The 17,631-nt window shown below is 40.4% G+C and overlaps 1 protein-coding gene across 3 annotated transcripts in view; it reads right to left on the reverse strand.

Annotated features, from left to right (window-relative positions):
- Nucleotides 1-12,986, reverse strand: part of RALA (RAS like proto-oncogene A) — a 75,077-nt gene extending 62,091 nt beyond the window's left edge. Inside the window, exon 1 of one of the 3 annotated variants that reach the window (XM_026502881.4) lies at nt 12,388-12,633. Coding sequence is in view for 1 of the 3 variants with exons in the window: in XM_057304156.1 (XP_057160139.1) it covers nt 12,388-12,971 (584 nt within the window). In the remaining 2 variants the exon portion in view is untranslated. Of the gene's footprint in view, nt 1-12,387 lie in introns of all 3 variants that reach the window. The other 2 variants (XM_057304157.1, XM_057304156.1) reach the window with 2 other exon arrangements.
- Nucleotides 12,987-17,631: the final 4,645 nt, after the last annotated feature.

Consider the following 17,631-nt stretch of genomic DNA (forward strand, 5'->3'; position numbering starts at 1 on the left):
CTGGCTCTCACAACTGAAAGAGCCCTAATATCTGCAGTATCTCGGCTTCTCACAGTTCAGGAGGGAAGTTTCTCAGCGCTTAATTGCAGAATGAAGATGAAGGTGACTATCATTGTCTTTAATTATTTACTCCGCTTCTGTACTAGCTCGACATATGGAAGAATTGAGAAAAGATTTAGCTTTTATTCCAATTGTCTAAAAACGCCCCATGGCAAATGAGAAAAATTAAGCAAGGCTCGTGGTTAACATGGTTACAAAAACAAAACAGCATTCTCTGGGAGAAAATCTTTGCCAATCACATATCTGATGAAGGATTGTACCTGGAACACACAAAGAACTCACAATTCAGTAACGAGATAGATAGCCCAATTTAAAAAAATAGGAAAAAGATCTGAGTAGACATTCCACCAAAGGAAATTTGTGAATGGCTAATAAGCACATGAAAAGATGCTCAACACCATTAGCCATTAGGGAAATCCAATTAAATCACAATGAGATACCAATTTATACCCACTGGAATGGCCATAATAATTTCTAAAAAGACTATAACCACTCTTAAAGATGCAGAGAAATGGGAACTGTCAAACCCTGCTGGTGGAAATGCAAAATAACGTGTAGCCTCTTTGGAAAAGTTTAGTCCCTCCTTAAAAGGTTAAACATAACTGTACCATACCACTAAGCATTTCTACTCCTAGGTATATACCCAGGAGAAATAAAAACATATGACCACACAAAGGCCTGCACATGAATGTTCAGAGCAGAATTATTCATAATAACCAGAAAGGGCAAACAACCCAAATGTCCATCAACTGGTAAATGGACAAGCAAAATGTGGCATATCCATAAAATGGAGTACTTACTTACTATTCACCAATAAAAAGAATTATGGACACATGCCACAACATGATGAACCAGAAACAAACAAACAAACAAAAACCCCCAAAGATTACTTATGGAATGATTCCATTTGTAGTAATGCCCAGAAAAGGCAAATCTGTGGAGATAGAATGTAAGTTAATGGTTGCCTGGGGCTGGAGGTGGGAATGGAGATTATTAACTAGAAATGGGCAAAGGGATTTTATTGAAGTGATAAAAATGTTTTAAAACTGGATTATGGTGATGGTTACGCAATCAGTTACTAAAAATGACTGTAAACTTAAATGGGTGAATTTTATGGTATGCAAATTATATTTCAAAAAATTTAATTAGAAAAAATGAAATAAGAGACTAAAGAAGACATAATAAGCAAATAGAAATCATGAACCTTGACCAGACCCCGGATCAGAGGAAAAACAGCTATTAAAAACATTGGGTGGCAAGGAGGGAAGGAAATCTGAACCTGGGCTATGTATTACATGATGTTATAAAATTATTACTAATTTCCTTATGTGTTGCAATAGCATTAAGGTTATACAGGAGAATGTCTTTATTCTCAGAAGATGCAAGATAAAGTATATAGAGGTGAAGTTTCATGTTGTCTCCAGCCTTCTTTCAAATAGCAGAGAAAAATAAAAGCGTCTGTACTTAGAAAGATAAAGTAAATGGGGCAAAATGATAATTGGTAATTGGTGATTGGGAAATACAGGTGTTCAATACTCTTTTAACTTTTTTATAAGTTTGGAATATTTCAAAATACAAAGTCAGGGAGGGCGGGGAAAGAACACTCTCCTTTCAAAATATAACCAAATGTAAAAGAATCACCAATGCAGTTCTCTATGTATTTCACAAAGAGGCATATAGTTTTATCTTTATTAACATAAAGAGGCATATTATCTTTATTAACATACAGATAATAACAGGGAACATATGGGAACTAAAAGTATAAAATAGTTACGCAGAGACTTAGCAAGTTAGAGCTTTATGAACATGCTAATACTAACCAATACTTTCTGAAATAATCATTTAAGACAAAGCAACATAGTTATTAGTTGGTGTGGAAATATTTAAGTTAAAGGTATAGCCAAGAAAACATTGTTGAATGAAGGCCAATAAATTTTCCCATCCCAAAAAGCACCCATTCCACCTACATCTCTTGGCTGATACAAAGATCAAATGAGATCGTGTACACAAGAGTGCTGTTTCGATTTTAAAAAATTTAGTCACTTACACTTTGTACCTTCCTGGTAAGAATAGGAACACAAACATAGGATCAAACCTAGCATCATTTTTGGTTACTCTTGTGTATAACTGGTGTTCCTCAATTTTGTAGTCAACACTGCACCAACAGATCTTCATAACACTGTCTGTGTTCATTATGAATGATTCCCCTTCACTCTGTAACTTAGGCATTTTTTCTTTCTACTTGTTATGCCACAATTTTTGACAGTGTGCTTTTAACAATTTAAAGTTGTAACAGCTTGAAACTCATCAAACACACTAATGTAAAACAGAAATCTTGTTATGAATCAAAAGCAAAGTTCACTTGGAAGTTCAAACAAAAAGCCACGTTTATAGTTTTTACAATAAAGAAAACATTCTTGCAATCGGGCCTCAAAGTAAAATATCTAAGAAGAAAAAGACATGATATGCTAAGATGTCATTACTTCACATTCACAGGGCAGCTCAGACAAAGTATTCTAACAGATGAAAGAAGATAATCACACCCACTGCGATGGATGTAATTAAAAAGAAGGACTGTAACAAATGTTGGTGAGGAGGCAGAGAAACTGGGAACCCTCATACACAGATCCTGGGCATGTAAAACAGTGCAGGTGCTTTAGGAAACAGTCTGGCAGTTTCTCAAAATGTTAAACATGGACTTACCACATGACTGAGTAATTCCATTCCTATATATATATACCCAGGAGAAATGAAAACACACGTCCATGCAAAACATGCACATCAATGTTCATGGCAGCATTATCCAATATAAGCCAAAAAGTGGAAACACCCAAATCTGTCCCTCAACTGATAAATGGCTAAACAAAATGTGGTATATCTATCCAATGGAACATTATTCAGCCATAAAAAGGAACGAAGTACTGGTACATGCCACAACCTGGATGAACACTGAAAACACGCTGAGTGAAAGAAGCCAAACATAAAAGACCACATAGTGTATGATTCCATTTATGGAATCCAGAAATGTCCAGAACAGGAAAATCCATAGAGATGGTGAGTGGATAAGTAGTTCCCCTGGGCTGGAGGGAATCAGGAGCCATAGCTAATGAACATGGAGTTCCTTTTTGGGGTCATGAAAACGTTCTTAAATCAGACAGACAGTGGTGATGACTGTACAATGCTGTGACTACTAAAAACCACTGAATTATACTTTAAAAGAGTAAATTTTATGGTATGTGAATTACATCTCAATAAATCTGTTATTTTTTTTAAATCCAGCCCCTCCATTCACCCAAAATAAGCAAATGACGTAAAGACAATTCATAGAGGGACGCCTGGGTGGCTCAGTTGGTTAAGTGCCTGCCTTTGGCTCATGTCATGATCCCAGGGTCCCGGGAATGAGTCCCTCATCAGGCTCCTTGCTCAGTGGGGAGCCTGCTTCTCCCTCTGCCTGCCACTCCCCCTGCTTGTGTGCATGCTCTCTCTGACAAAGAAACAAAATTAACATACAGATATGTTAAACATACTGTATGTTAAAAAAAAGACAATTTACAGAACAAAAAATATAAATGACCAGTTACTGTACAAAGAGTTTAAGCAGTTGTGCCCAAATAAACTTTAAACAAAACAAAATATAAAGACAAGAGTGAGTTTTATGATCTCATAAAAGCAAAAGAGCCAAAGCAAAGAATAAGAAGAGATAAGCAGACCAAATGATCAAGTTTTATTTATTCTGAGGGATCAAGAAAGCTACTAAAACCCACAAGCAGCAAATAAGAACAAATGAAGTAACAGACACAGAGAATGATCTTAGCTGTAGCACAGAGACACAGAAATAAGGAGACTGTGGAGACCAACAGGGTAGTGGGAAAGTTAACCAATAATCCAGGCATTAAGACTGGGACAACCAAAGACCTCAGGGAATGGGGATTTTCTGTCACAGACAAAATGTCTTAGGCAGAAGGATGAGGGGAGACAGACTGTCCTCAGCCTTAAAAGGTGGGGGTAGGTGAAGTAAGGGAAAAAAACAGGAATAGAAAAAAAATCAGCCTCCTCCCCAAGCTCTGCCATCAAGGTGCCATCAATGTACCAGAGGGTGGGACTTGAGGGTCTTCAAGGCAGGGCAGTCCCCACACCCCGTCGAGGCTGAACTGCATGCCAGTGAGTTCTACTGAACTACATGACTCAGAGAGAAAAAGGCAACATGGGTCCCAGGAAAAGTGGAGTTGGACAAATGGACCACTTAGCTGGTGAGTGAGAGCTCTTCAACCTAGGCACAAGAAGAGATTATTAAACACTCTACCCACCAGTGCTCCTGAGACAGTGAAGATGGACAACAGGCCATGGACTATGACTTGGAAGGACTTCTGGGGAGTAGCTCCTCAGAATAAGGGGCAAGAAATTAATAAATATCCTATCACCCAGCACTCCTGGGAAAGGAAATACTTAGAATGACAAAGACAACAGGATGTGGATTGGGAGTTCACAAATGGACCTAGATAATTGTGAAATTATAAGAAATCTACAGAAAACATGCTATTTAAACTTTCTGGGTGAATTAGATGGCAGTAAAATGAAAGCACCGTCTAGAACTTGGGAGGCAGCACTGGTGTGTATCCATAACTGACATGGGGATGGAACGTGCGCTGGACGCCCAACACTTGATTCCACACAACCGTATTGCTTCCAGCTAGAGGACTAAGTCTTTGAAAAATGAATTCTGGGGCACCTGGGTAGCTCAGTCAGTTGAGCATCTGCCTTCGGCTTGGGTTGTGATCCCAGGGTCCTGAGATCGAGTCCCACATCAGACTCCCCACTCAGTGGGGAGTCTGCTTCCCCCTCCCTCTCTGTCCCACCCCCTCCGTTCAGGCTCTGTCTTTCGCTTTCACTCTCTCTCAAATAAATAAATAAAATCTTAAAAACAAAACAAAGCATATTTTAAACAAAAAAGAAAAAGAAAAAAGAAAATGAATTCTGGAGAAAGAACAGATGATCCAGACCCTACAGACTTGTCTGGAACCACCCCACATCTGTGTACGTTAGGTGGATAAACTCATCTAATTACAAACCTGCCTAGCCATATGGCCTGTAGCCCCAAGAACCCAAGCCATGACCACATCAATACAAGGTAAGCCTAATTTATCTTTTTGCAATGCAAAGAAACCACTTGAGACTGCGAAAGCCTAGAAGGGCACCCTCAGATCATCATAGACACATGGCAGCTTTGGCCTAGAGGGGAAAAGGAGGTCACCCTGTGGCATCCATGACTGGCTGAGAAAAAACTACAATGAAGTTCGACAAAACTGTGCGGCAAGGTAAGAACAAAACTTAGGACTAGTTGCATGAACTGGGAAACTACACATCAGCCCTTACTGTGCTTATCTTTGTACTTTGCCTGCTAAGAAAGTCCACCTTTCCTGCCTCTCACCACATGCATCTCCATTTATAATCACAGAGACAGTGAAGGACTGCAGTCTTTGAAATGCTCTTCCATATCTAAGTTAATATCTAGTACAATGTACAAGGGACTTCTGGGTATATCCACAGGAAAAAAATAATAAACCAATCAGCATCTCTTATTAAAGACACAGAAAAAAATATGTATATATCCACAGAAAGAAATAATAAAGCAATCAGCATCTCTTATTAAAGACACTGTTAAACTGCAGCTTAACTGTCCTGAAGATATTAATCAATACAATTAGATAGGAAAACAATTAGAGGCATAACCATTGGAAAAGAAAGGATTGAAATCTCTGCAGGTGATATAATAGTATCTGAGCCTAAAAGAAGCAGTGATAAAAGTAATTCAAACAATATGAGTTTAGCAAAAATCTGTAATATTCATATACATGAGTAATAACAGAACATAATAATATATAAGAAAATTCTATTTATAATAGCAACAACAACAACAAAGATAAAATGCTTAGGAATAAACTTAACAAGAAATGTTCAAAACTTGTATGAAGGAAATTATAAACCATTCCACAAAGACATAAAAGTAGTTTTGAAAAAATATTGCTTATTCTAGGTTAAGATGTCTCCAGCCATCAAGAAATTATTTCTAAGTTAAATCATAAGTTTTATGCAATCTCAATAAAAATAGCAATAAGCTTTTTAATGAATGGACTTAGATAAACTGATGCTAAAGTTCATATGGAAAAATAAAACATGCCGTAGCAGGGACAACAATGAAGAGGATGAATATAATGGGGACTAGTCCTACATGGTATGAAATCATACACAATGCCTCCATGACTGAAAACAGTGTGTTATTGGTGCATGAATAGTCAGACAGTCCAACAGAATAAAATACACCCAACTACATATAGAAATCTAGTATATGATAAAGGAAGCAAAGTTTTTTGTTTTTTTTTAGATTTTATTTATTTATTTGACAGAGAGAGAGACAGCCAGTGAGAGAGGGAACACAAGCAGTGGGAGAGGAAGAAGCAGGCTCCCAGTGAAGGAGTCCGATGCGGGGCTCGATCCCAGGACTCTGGGATCACACCCTGAGCCATAGGCAGATGCTTAATGACTGAGCCACCCAGGCACCCCGGGAGCAAAGATTTTTTAAAAATAAATGCCATTGGGACAACTGGATAGCCATGTAGAAAATGATAACATTATATCTATTCCTCACACCAAATACAGAAATGTACTCCAAATGGATCAGAAAACTAAAAGTGGAGAATGAAACTATACTGAGTATTAAAAGGCATGGGTAAATTCCTCTATAACCTGGGGATAAAGAAAGGCTCTCTAATAATAACTAAAAATCCAGATGTAATAAATTTAAGATTAATATATTTGATGGGGTGCCTGGGTTGCTCAGTCGGTTAGGGATCTGCCTTTGGTTCAGGTCATGATCCCAGGGTCCTGGGATGGAGCCCAACGTCAGGCTCCCTGCCTAGTTCTCCCTTTCCCTCTGCCACCCTCCTGCTTGTGCGCTCTCTCTCTCTCTCTCAAATAAATAAAAATAAAAATCTTCAAAAAAAATAAAATAAAAATAAAAATTGGGCAAATAACGTGAACAATTATTTTTTAAAATGTGAAAAATGGCCCTTTAATATACAAAAAAATGTTCAATTCACAAATTAAGACTATATTGAGATACCATTTCTCACCTATTAGATTGGCAGAAATTCAAAAGCTTGACAATACACTCTGTTGGGAGGCACTCTTACACACTGCTGGTAGGTATTCAAAATAGTATAACTTCATTAAGGAGAGGAATTTGGCAATATCTAACAAATCTTATATATGCACTTATCCTGAATATTTACTTCCAACAATACAAAGACACATGTACGTAAAGATTTTCGTTATAACGTCATTTGTAATTGAAAAATACTGGAAATTACTTAAATGTCCAAGTACAGGAGACTGGTTGACTAAACCATGGAGTACTACGCAGTTAAGAAAGAAAATTATTTATTTTAATTTACATGTATCTTTTTTCAAATAGCTACTAAATTTTTAGGACTTAAATACTTATTAAGTTGCTTGGGTCTATTTAATAAATCAAACCGTTAGGTGTCTCTTTTGATCTAGGGATGCTGTGAAAAAATTGATATAAGGATGCCATGCACTAAGAAAGTTTGGGAACTTCTGGTAAAGGCCTGTGAAGGCTTTTAAGAATGTATTTATGTGTGTAGTTATGAGTTATGTGTGTAGGTACTATGGACTGTGGTCAACAAAATTTACAATAGACTAATGAAGGCACTGCCCATAGTGGTCAAAGTGCTATGATGAATTTTATGGCAGCCCATAAAAAGAGCAACTAGCCCAGTCTTGAAAGTTGTTGAGGTTTTTACTTGTTGGTTTTTTGGTTTCTTGTTTTTGAGGGTTGAGATCAAGAGAAAGAATCTAATCAAGAAACAGTTTTTGGAGAGGTACAAGCTACACTGAGTGCTGGAAGACAAGCAGGCATATACTAGATGGGGGTAAGGAGGAATGGCTGCCACTAGAAGAACATGGAATGGCGCACTAAGAAAACGCAAGCATTCTAGAAGCTTGGTATTGCTGGAACAGAATATCCTAGAAGAGGAGAGATGAGGCTAGAGAGTTAGGGAAGGAGCAGGTCTTGAAAGTTTTGTATATGACATTAAGGATGAAAGGAGTTTGGATTTTATTAAAGGGCAAGAAGGAGCTGCAAACAGGCTTTAAGCAGGGGAGTGTCACGACTGCTCTAACCAAGTGTGGAGAACAGATCCGGGTGGGGTGGGCAACAAAAGGCTAATAGGCTGCTGCAGTAATCCAGAATAGATCTAGACAGGGCAGCTGAACCAAAACATTTGCAATCAGTAGTGGGCGACCTCCATTTTCAATGAGTTACTATGCTAGCTACTCAACTGCACTAGAAAGCAGGGATCCTGTGGCTTAGACAACTACAGTCGTGATCTTTGTGGAAGCTGGGGATCTCTGCCTGCCCTTCACGATGCATCTGGGAGTAGAAGTCATTTCATAATGTTGCTATGTTTTATTCTCCAACATGACATCGTCAAACCCTGACATTTAGTTTCAATAAGTGAATTCAGCAACCCAATTGGATCCCAGACTTCAAAAAGATTGTGTGTCAAGCGTTAGGTCTATTGCATCTAATAGGGAATTCTAACTGTGAAGGACTTTAAGAATAGTATCCTAATATTTTATGTAAGCTTGCTGTTTTTGGCTTGTACAGACTACCCTCTTGATGTTGAGGAATTATACCTCAGGTATAATTACATCAAAGATTCAAATTCTCTTCTAAAATTTACTCACATGACTCTTAAAACTCATAGAGCTTTAATTTCATTTTTTCTATATTGTAACCAAATCCTTTTGAGTGTAGTAAGGTAGTTAAGAAAGGTGCCTTAGAGCCAAAGAAAAAACAAAGAGTAATGGTTCCTAATGGGGGCTGGGAATGAGCCATTTTTTACTTAGACCTACATACTGTTTGAACACATCCTTCAAATTAAGCCCATTCAAAGTGCATTTTTCAAAAAAACTGCACAGGCTTGGGAAGGTTAAAGAGAGTTCTACCAGTACTGAATAGCAATTAGACCCTTACAAGAACCCTGCCACCTTTAAGCCTCTATATTAAAACCAAAGTGAAAATGATACATGGTTTGAAACGGTAAAAACAGACCCAGGATACCTCTGCCTCTTTTACCATTCTTCCCAATTCCGCCCCCTCTTCCCCAACATTCTCCCACTACCTTCTTTAGTGAAAGAACTAAAAAACAAGATTTCAGGAAAGGACACTACAAAATAGGTTTTCCATAGTCCCCTCAAGTAGGGATTATTCAGGTATTTAGAGGTAAAAAGCAGTAATCAATCAACACCACCGCTGGTTCCTAACACTTTACTCCTCCAGGACCCTTATCTGAACATTACCCAACCACTTCATCATGGCACACACAGTGGATGATAACACCGTATTTGCAGGCACGCTGGAGATAACCAGTGGTAACCCCAGGGCCCACTTGATGGCCAAGAGTGCTGAGATCATTAGATTCATGTTCCTGGAGCTCAGTTCAATCAGAAACTTGTTTTTCCTCAGCTTTTTAGGATTAATTGCAACACGCAATGCTCTCGGAAATCGTTACTTTCAAATCCAGACTCTCCTAAATACTAAGTACTAGCCTCTAGTCAACAGCTTCACTTAGGCTTAGTAAAGTACGGAAAAACTACCTTACAGAGGTACTGTGGAGATTAAAAATAATATAACTAAAGCTCTTATCACAGTGCTTGGCAGGCAATCAATGTATACGGATTGTTATTACCAAGAGAGTTGCTGAATTAAAAAAGAGAGATCTGACCTCTGTATAGTGGTGATGTTGCTGAGATAAGAAACTGCAGGCTTCCCTCTCTTTAGTGTCTAAGAGTTAAAACATCTTATAAAACAATAAAAACCGGGGCGCCTGGGTGGCACAGCGGTTAAGCATCTGCCTTCAGCTCAGGGTGTGATCCCAGCGTTGTGGGATCGAGCCCCACATCAGGCTCCTCTGCTATGAGCCTGCTTCTTCCTCTCCCACTCCCCCTACTTGTGTTCCCTCTCTTGCTGGCTGTCTCTATCTCTGTCGAATAAATAAATAAAATCTTTTTAAAAAAAAAAAAAAACAATAAAAACCATAAACTGTCTCCCTACTACTTCCAAATCATAATCTTTTTCCTCATGAAAAACACATACTATTTTTAAAATGACTGTCCTTGTCACCCATCTATAAGGATTACAAGTGTGTATAACAGTGATACACACGCATACAAGAAGTGATTCTGGTACATTCATTTATATCCTGCAGAAGCTGAGCTTGGAAAACCGGTGCAGGACCACCACCAGACATTTGGAGAGGAAAGAAGATATCATCAGCACTTTTTTTTTTGGACCTCTCCAAAGTGAAAATAACCCAACCATCTATAGACAAAAATTATTCCCCCACACAAATGGTAGACAAGATTCTTCCCTATAATTAGCCCTTTTCTCCCTGAAAGCCCTGTAAAGAAAGGGTTGTATGAAACTACTTTAAAATACGTGATACAGATGACTGCACATTCAGCAGACACACTAGAGAACATCTGGATCTCTGCAAAGAAATGTGAAAGTGGCTACTGGTAAATCACGCCAAGGTCATATCAGGATGTCAGAGGATTTCATGTACCCATGGGAGAAATAAGCCACTATAAGCAATTCTGTGATGTATCATGTTTTCCGAACAGTGGTGATTCCCAATTTCCTCTTTTTTATAAGATATGGTAGGGTTATCAACCCCAAACATAAACTTCCTATCACTAGGAAATCTCTTCTTAATAACCCTGGATAATCATGTTTAAGTAGTAAGTATTGAAGACTGGAATACAAGTTATTTTAATGCCCAATCACAATACCCCAAATATAATTTTAACCTTTCAGGGAGGATAGTTTTGGAAGGACAGAAAATGATTCTTCTTGAATTGTCCTTTTACCGCGCTAAAAAAACATTAAGACAAAGCAAAGTCTGTATGTTCCAAGAAACAGGAACACAAACAAAAAACCAACAAAATAAATGACTCCTAAGGCAACTGTGGGATCACCTACACATTCATTCATTTAGTGAAGAAATATGGGAATAACTTCTATGTTCCAGTCATCACTGTGAACACAGGGACGCATAAGACATGGTTCTTGTCCTGAAAATATTCAGTCTAAAAATAATGTCTCAAGAGTCACAAGAGTCATTTTATAGTAATATTGTATTAATAGACACAGAAACACATAAACTAGTAAGATACATTTAAATATATTAACAAACAAGCTTAAAAAAAAAAGGCCTTCTACTGCCAGTTAGTATTAACAAATTTTGTTATCCGAGTTTGGGAACATGATTAAAGTTGTCATGTACTTTCAGGACAAAAATTAACTTATGACACATGTTTTAGAAAGGCCTCCCCACTCCACCCGCCCCACAACACACACCAAACACAATTTGTAAATTGGGTGCTTTTCAGCTTGACACGTAGGGCGTGGCACTGGAGTTCTCACACAATCCCAAAGACACTTGGATAAGCTCTCACAAGTCTGGCCATTCAGGTTTCCCAAGTAAAGGCCAGTTAACTCCCTAATTCTCCTTAAACCTTGAAACAACACTGCCACCTCTCTGTGCTGTCATCCCTGCCCACTTACACACATATACCCAGGCTAAAACCTACAAATCACATCTTCCACTCCTGGAAAACCATAAGGAACAAATCACAGAGGAATTACCCCCTCACTCAAAAAAATATCTATATTCTCTTTCTCTTTAGAGGCTAGATTACCCCAATATGGGTGAACCTGTGCAGTTCAATGCAGAGCATCTAATGATTTCAGTCTGAAAAATCCATTCCTTTAACTGGCACAAAACCCTGGCGGAGATGCTTAAAAAGCAACTGCTCTAGTACAGGCGAGGAGTGGAAGAAAGGAAAGGAGGGGAGAGGGGCGGAGTGAAGCGCGGGGACTGCGGCGGTGGCGACGGGTCCCCCCAGGTCGCGGGCACCGCCCAGGCGGAGACCTCGGCGCGGCGGGCCAGAGATGCAGGGTGACCTTCCGACGAGGCCAACTCAAGGAGGTGCTGGGCTCGGAGGACCGCGCCGCAGCCGCCGGCTCTCGGGGGTGCGCTCGCCCGCACAGCACCGAACACCGCGTCCCGGATTCCAGCCCGGGCTCGTCCCGCAGCTCGTTCCCGGGTAGAACGCGGGATGTGCAATCTCGGCGTCCGGGCCCTGAGCCTGGGCCTCGGCCAGCCGCCGCCCGGACACACCCCCGCCGCCGCCACCCCGGCGGCCCCAACCCCTCCCGGGGCGGCCCGGGCAGGCATCACTCACCTGCACCGCAAGCCGGTCCGCCGCCCCGCGGGCTCCGGAAGCCGCGGCTGAGCTGGCTTCGGTCGGAAAGCGCTTGGCCCCTGTCGTCTGGGAGGCTCCCCGCCGCGAGCGGCAGAAGGACGAGTCCGACGGGCGGCGGCGGAGCCTGGGCGGCAAGAGGAGGAGGAGGACTCGGGGCGCTCCGCTCTCCGGAGATCCACCCTCCTCCTGGCCGCTCTGCAGCAGCCGCCGCAGATCACTTCCGGGGCGCTGGGGGAGCGGGGCGGGGCCGGCTGGGGAGCAACTTCCTGTCCGTGGGCGGAGAGGAGGGTGTTGGGGGCCGAGGCCGGAGAACAATAGCCACGAGTGCGCGGGCTTGGCGGCGTCCACCCGCTGCGTGCCGTGAGCTGGCTGCACTGCCCTATGGACAGCCCCACCCACGGCTCCTCGCGCCGGGCGAGGTGGAGTCGTCTCCCGGGGTCCGGGCGCTGCCGCAAGCCTCGCGGAGGTTCCCGGATTTCGGCGTCGGCGCCGCGACGTCCTTGTCTCTTTCTGGGGACCAGGAGGGGGTTCTCGGGGAAGGAGGGAAAAGCGGAGGCCGCCATCTTGCTTTCGGGGGGCAGCTGCTTCTCCCTCGTTGTCCAAGGGTGGAGGCCACTCTGTCCCGTGGCCGGGGTTTTCCAGAGTGGAGCTGGCGACGTGGCTCGTTGCGGGCCGAATCCTTGGAGATGGTGTGCTCAGTTGCCTGCCCTGGCGGGAGAGTTTCGGCAGTGCCCTGGGCCTCGTGTCTAACTGCTGATCCCTGGAGAACTCGGCCCCGAGGGTGGTCTGTGATCCTTTACTGAGGGGGCTCAAGCCTCCCGGACACCGCAGGTCTGCTGTCTGGTGCGGCGCTGAGACCAAACGGCGCCCCCATCTTGTGATTTGGGCTTAAGTTAGAAGTAGTTCCACTAAATCGGTTGCTTTATTTGAGTCCTTCCACAGATTGGAAATAGATCGTTTGCCTAACATCCGTTAGCACTAAAGAGTCTTACATTTATCCCCTTATCTCCTCCCACTGTTGAGTACCAACTCCCTGCTTTGCACATATCATTCAAGGAGTGCCCAGTCTAATGGGCAGACGTGAGAGCAAATAATTATGATTGGAAGTATGGTATATCGAGGTATACAGAGGAAAGAGTGAATGACTCGTACCTGCGTTAGATTTTCAAGATAAGGGATTTTCCCGCACAAACCTAAGGGGGTGGGATGGTAAATCCAGATCCTAACAAAAAGGACATGCAGCACAGGGACAAATAATATGTATTTAGAAGTCTGGATAATAATTACCGGACTTTAAAGTTCAAGCCTGAGTTGCTGAAAAAGATGAATCTGGAGAAGCAGTTAGGAACCAAATTGTGAACTCCTTGGTGAGGCAATGAATAGAGGAATGACCCTGGACAGTTTTATAATTTAGGCTGTTGGTAGAGGCCATTAGCTGAGGGGAGGAGAAGGATAAGAGGGCTTGTAGACAAGGCGTGACAAATCAAGAGAAAGGGTAAGGACCATTACACGAGTGTCAGGGAGCACTCAAAGAAGAGGGATTCCTAAAATATCAGGATGCTAAATCAACTGATCATAATTGTAATTGATCGCTGGGGGCAGATTCTGGGTAAGCAAATAGAAGTGGCCACATGATGCCTTGTTTCGCTTTTAGGGGAAGGTAAAGGTGTAATTTACCAAATGAGATAGGGAATGGCCGGGATGGGATGGGGAAGGGATGTGGAAAACGAGTGCGATTTTGGACCTGGCCAGCTTGAAGTACCAGTGGTGCTGTCTAATGGCAGTTGCTACATGGGTCTAGAGCTCTGGGGAAATTCTGGGGGGAAGTTAGAAACACCACAGGCTTGTCTCACCACATCCAAGCCCACTGCAGTCTCACTTCATTGAGCACAGTTTCAAAACCACTTTCTCCCTACCTTTTCTTGGGAAAATTGCTGAAATATTACATTTTTAAAGTCCCCACGTGGTGATACGTATGCCCGTGCACATGCTAATACTCAAATGTTTAATGTTCTTGTTAAGGACCAGGAAGGTCAGGCTTACAAAAAACCGAGTATGACAGTGATAACTAGTATAGCAGCACAAACTCAGAAGATGAAATATCATTGTTAATTTTAAAAAATTATGGGTTTAATCCTTGCAATAAACAGCTTCTTTAAAGCAGCCACAAAGGATTGAGGACAGTAGGGTGCACAAATATCTCTTGAATGGAGAACGAGGAGGATGACTTCAAGAAGAGTGAGCAATGGGAACACAATGACAGACAACCTCAAGTTCATTAGTCAGCCTGTCTCAGCTGCTTTTTGCCTGTTGATAGCCACGCTTACCTAGCTGAAAGCAGTCAGAAATAGAATGGATCATTTTGAGCGAGTCTTCAGAAAGCTACAAATAACAAAAGCCCTATAAATAAGAGCTACAGTGGCAAACCAATTATTAGTTTTTATTCAGCATTTTGAACATAAAAAATAAGGAACTCTCACCTTTAGTTCACAGATTATTCAAATACATTATTCTCAGCTTTCCTGGAGTAGAAATACATGTAGGTGTACTAAACCGTGTAATGGATACCATACTGAACTGGAAATGGGAACAATGATCTCAAGGCCCTTTTTTGTTCTTTCTTCACCATATGACCCTAGCACAGTCACTTAACCTCTCCATGCCCTAGTTTCTTTGTAAAATAGAGATAATAATAACCCTCTACTGACCTGCCTCTCAGAGATATTATAAGAAATAACAAATTAGTGCTTTAAAAGCTCTTTGAGGTACTTGGATGAAAGGGTATAATTGTAACTACATATCATTAATAATTAGCACTAATATCCAGTAGAACTCATGAGCGTTCCTAAATTTGCTGCCTGGGCGACTCAGAGAACATGAAGGATTCTGTTTTTAAAATAGGCTTAGATTACAAAAGGAAAAAAAAGAGATTTCTTCTTGTGAGTTTGATTTTTATTATGATCAAACCTTGTGTATTAAATATAGTATGAGTAAAAAGTAAAAGAAATTTTTAGTCACTACAATTCTTACGTTCACTGCTGTTACAGCTAATCTATGTTTTTTGGGGGGATGTATAGGTAAGTATGCTTTTGTCAGAATCTTGTAGAATTAATGATTAGTTTACTGAAATTAGTTTACTGGAATTGTCTATGAAAGCATTACTCATGTCCCTATAGAATAATAAGAATTTTGCCTGCAATTACATGTTTATCTGACACATGAAGCATTCCTGTGAATCTTCAGTCATTCCCATCGTTGTTTAATCAGAAATACAAAATAAAATGTATGGGCCTGTGAAGTTTTGTCCAATATCTACCCTACAGTAGATGAAATGTTGCCTATTAGATTAGTGGCTTCAGTATTTCTACTTTGAAAGATATATGCATAAACACATTTAAACATATTCATGGCTATATAATGTGCATATTTGTATACACATAACTTATTATGTACCAATTTAATATGATGTGAATGTACATTAACCACACATATAGTAACAATAGTAACAACAAAAGCCTCTTTGGGTGTATTGGCCAGATAAGAAAGCAGTGGTTATTAGCAATTTGTCACTATTGTTGGAAAAGCAACTCAAAATACATGTTATCTACAATACCCATGGTACCTTAACATTTATATTACTTCATTTTGTTTTCACAACTTTGTGAGGCACACATTATTCAAAAAAAGAGGCTCAGAGGGCTTAAATACTTGCTACAAATTGTCGAGTAGCAGAGTCAAAGTCAAACTTTTGAGACTCTCCAATGCACTGTTCCCTGTAGTACTTGATACCGCGATTACCAGCTTGATAGGACAGTAATGCCAGAATGTATTTATAATATGGACATTTCTGGCTTAGATTGATTGCCTGCAGAATCTAAAATTCAGCCAGACTTAAATTTTTAGAACTTAAGCTGCTGTTCTTATGTTTATGGCTGTGTCTTCACCAAAAACTTTGTTGTATTCATCTGTGTATCTGTCATGATGTTGGGCATAAATACTCAAAGTATTTTAGGGATGAAAATAGAAAGTATATTGTGATGATCAGTTGAATCAGAAAAAAGCAACCCATATATATAATCACCTCCAAAACAGGTGTGTATGTGTGCGTGTATAACACCCTCCTTCGAATTCTGATCATCAGGTTTGGGAAGCTCTAGTTTCATTAACTTATTCAAGGTCACCCACAACCGTAAAAAGAGCCAGAAACAAACTCAAATCTTTTAAGTCCTAGTTAAAGATCTTTTCACTGACCCTTTACTGTCCTTTAACTGACTACATACGACGGAGTAGGAGACAAAAAATAGCGATTTCCATTTTTTTAAGTTATTTTTTTTTTACCATATTGTGTTACATGGTTTTATTTTTTATTTTTTTTAGAGATTTTATTTTTTTAAGTATCTGTATACCCAACATAGGGCTTGAACTCACGACCCCAAGATAGGAGTTGTATACTCTATGGATAGAGCCAGCCAGGTGCCCCTCTGTTACGTGGTTTTAAGATTAAATGAGTTCATACCTGTAGAGTGCTTTATATATGTAGAGTGCCACTTGGCATGTGACTAGTAGTGTAAGTGTTAAATAATAGTCTGTTGTCTAATTATAGTGCTCCCGTTGCCCAGGGTTAAAACTGGTAAAATCATGTTAGAAAGAGACATTTTCTGTGTAGAAAAAATGTATGTAATTAATGTTGGAATCCTCAGTCTTTTGGGGGGGGGTCATGGAACCTCTGAATTTGTAGAGCTGAAAGTATTTCTATGTTGTTTCTTTAAATCTTTCTTGACATATTAAAAGAAATGTTAATAATATACCTATTAAATACAGTTTTGGACTTGTAGCTGTGTAGTATTTTCATATCATTTTCTTTAAGATAGTTATAGTTAAGGCACATGAGATGATGTACTATATTTTACATTGTCCTCGTATCACTAAAGTAGTTCCAAAATCGATTCTAATTGTTGTGTAATCAAGTATTCATTGTTTAGAAGCCATTGGCTGCTTGGATTGACCTGTCAAATGAAATAATTCCCTGGGACGAGGTAATACATAAACTTGGTTCTATTAATTTCTCTACTTCTCCACAGGTTTCTTTTTTGAAGATTTTATTTATTTATTTATTTATTTGAGAAAGAGAGAGAGGGAACACACAAGCAGGGGGAGCGGGAGGCAGAGGGAGAGGTAGATGCTGGCTCCCTGCGAGCAGGGAGCCTGATGCGGACTCGATCC

The sequence above is a fragment of the Ursus arctos genome, unplaced genomic scaffold, assembly GCF_023065955.2.
Source record: "Ursus arctos isolate Adak ecotype North America unplaced genomic scaffold, UrsArc2.0 scaffold_3, whole genome shotgun sequence".
Classification (NCBI taxonomy): Eukaryota; Metazoa; Chordata; class Mammalia; order Carnivora; family Ursidae; genus Ursus; species Ursus arctos.